This window comes from Otolemur garnettii, unplaced genomic scaffold, assembly GCF_000181295.1.
Source record: "Otolemur garnettii isolate 467f Iridium unplaced genomic scaffold, OtoGar3 scaffold00103, whole genome shotgun sequence".
Taxonomy (NCBI): domain Eukaryota; kingdom Metazoa; phylum Chordata; class Mammalia; order Primates; family Galagidae; genus Otolemur; species Otolemur garnettii.
The window spans coordinates 2,342,092-2,343,440 of NW_003852498.1; the positions used below are offsets into that span (position 1 = coordinate 2,342,092).

Genomic DNA, 1,349 nt, shown 5'->3' on the forward strand with positions numbered 1-1,349 from the left:
CTACAATCAATTGAAAAATAATGAGTATTTAGGGGGTTATGTGAACAGATGAACACAGTTGCCTTGTTTGTTTTTTGTTTTCTGTTTGTTTGAGACAAGAGTCTTACTCTGTTGCCCTGAGTAGAGTGCATTGGTGTGATCATACCTCATTGCAACCTCAGACTTCTAGGATCTACCAATCTTCCTGCCACAGCCTCCCAAGTAGCTTGGACTACAGGCTTGCACCAATGCCCCTTCGGGTTTTTTTTTTTTTATGGTGAAAAGTTATATATTTAGAATTAGCCAGCTGGGCTTGGTTTAGATGATCCCAATTTTGTTGGCAACATCCAAAGCATCATAATCAGGAGCCAGTAGAACATATGCCTTCTTCTCGCCATCAGGCCTGATCAGGATGTTGACCTTGGCCACATCAATATCATAAAGCTTCTTCACAGCCTGTTTGATCTGGTACTTGTTGGCTTTGACATCCACAATGAACACAAGTGTGTTGTTGTCTTCTATCTTCTTCATGGCAGACTCAGTGGTCAGGGGGAACTTGATGATGGCATAGTGGTCAAGCTTGTTTCTCTTGGAGGCGCTCTTCCAAGGATATTTGGGCTGCCTCCGGAGCCTCAGAGTCTTTGCCTGCTGGAAGGTGGGTGATGTACGGATCTTCTTCTTCTTCTTTTTTTTTTCCAATTAAGTTTTTTTATTAAATGATAGCTGTATAAGTTTTTTTATTAAATGATAGCTGTATACATTAATGCAAACATGGGGTACAGTGTAGTGTTTTCATATCCAATTTGAAATATTTTCATCAAACTGGTTAACATAGACTTTGTGTCATTTACTTAGTTATTGTGTTAAAACATTTATACTCTAGTTCTAGAAAAGTTCACTTGTATCCTTGTTAGACAGACCATATAGATGATCTTTCCAGTCACCATCCCTCCACCCATCCGTCCTTCTCCCCTCCCCTTCCCCACCCCCTCCTCATAGGATCTTCTTGTTTTTGTGGCTGTGGATGCCTTTTAGCACTGCCTTCTTGGCCTTCAATGCCTTTGCTTTGGCTTTGGCTTTAGGAGGGGCAGGACCTTTCTTCTTCGTTTTCGGCGCCATCTTCGCCCCTTTGGGTTTTTACATTTTTTGTGGGGGTGGGGTCTCACTCTTGCTCAGGCAAGTCTGGAACTCCTGAGCTCAAGCAATCCCCCCGCTCAGCCTCCCAGAGTGTTGGGATCATAGGCATGAGCCACTGCACCCAGCAATAACGGATATTTTAAAATGGGCCTGGCATGGTGGCTCATGCCTATAATCCCAGCACCCTGGGAGGCTGAGGCAGGAGGATCACTTGAGCCCAAGAGTTTGAGGGT

General features: G+C 43.9%; 1 protein-coding gene across 1 annotated transcript; it reads right to left on the bottom strand.

Annotated features, from left to right (window-relative positions):
• Nucleotides 1-297: 297 nt before the first annotated feature.
• LOC100952753 (60S ribosomal protein L23a-like) lies at nt 298-1,098 on the bottom strand. Its single transcript, XM_012809280.1, has 2 exons — nt 994-1,098; nt 298-663 (listed from the first exon to the last, which is right to left on the bottom strand). The coding sequence occupies exons 1-2, from the start codon at nt 1,096-1,098 to the stop codon at nt 298-300; spliced, it is 471 nt and encodes a 156-aa protein (XP_012664734.1).
• Between the last annotated feature and the right edge of the window lie 251 nt (nt 1,099-1,349).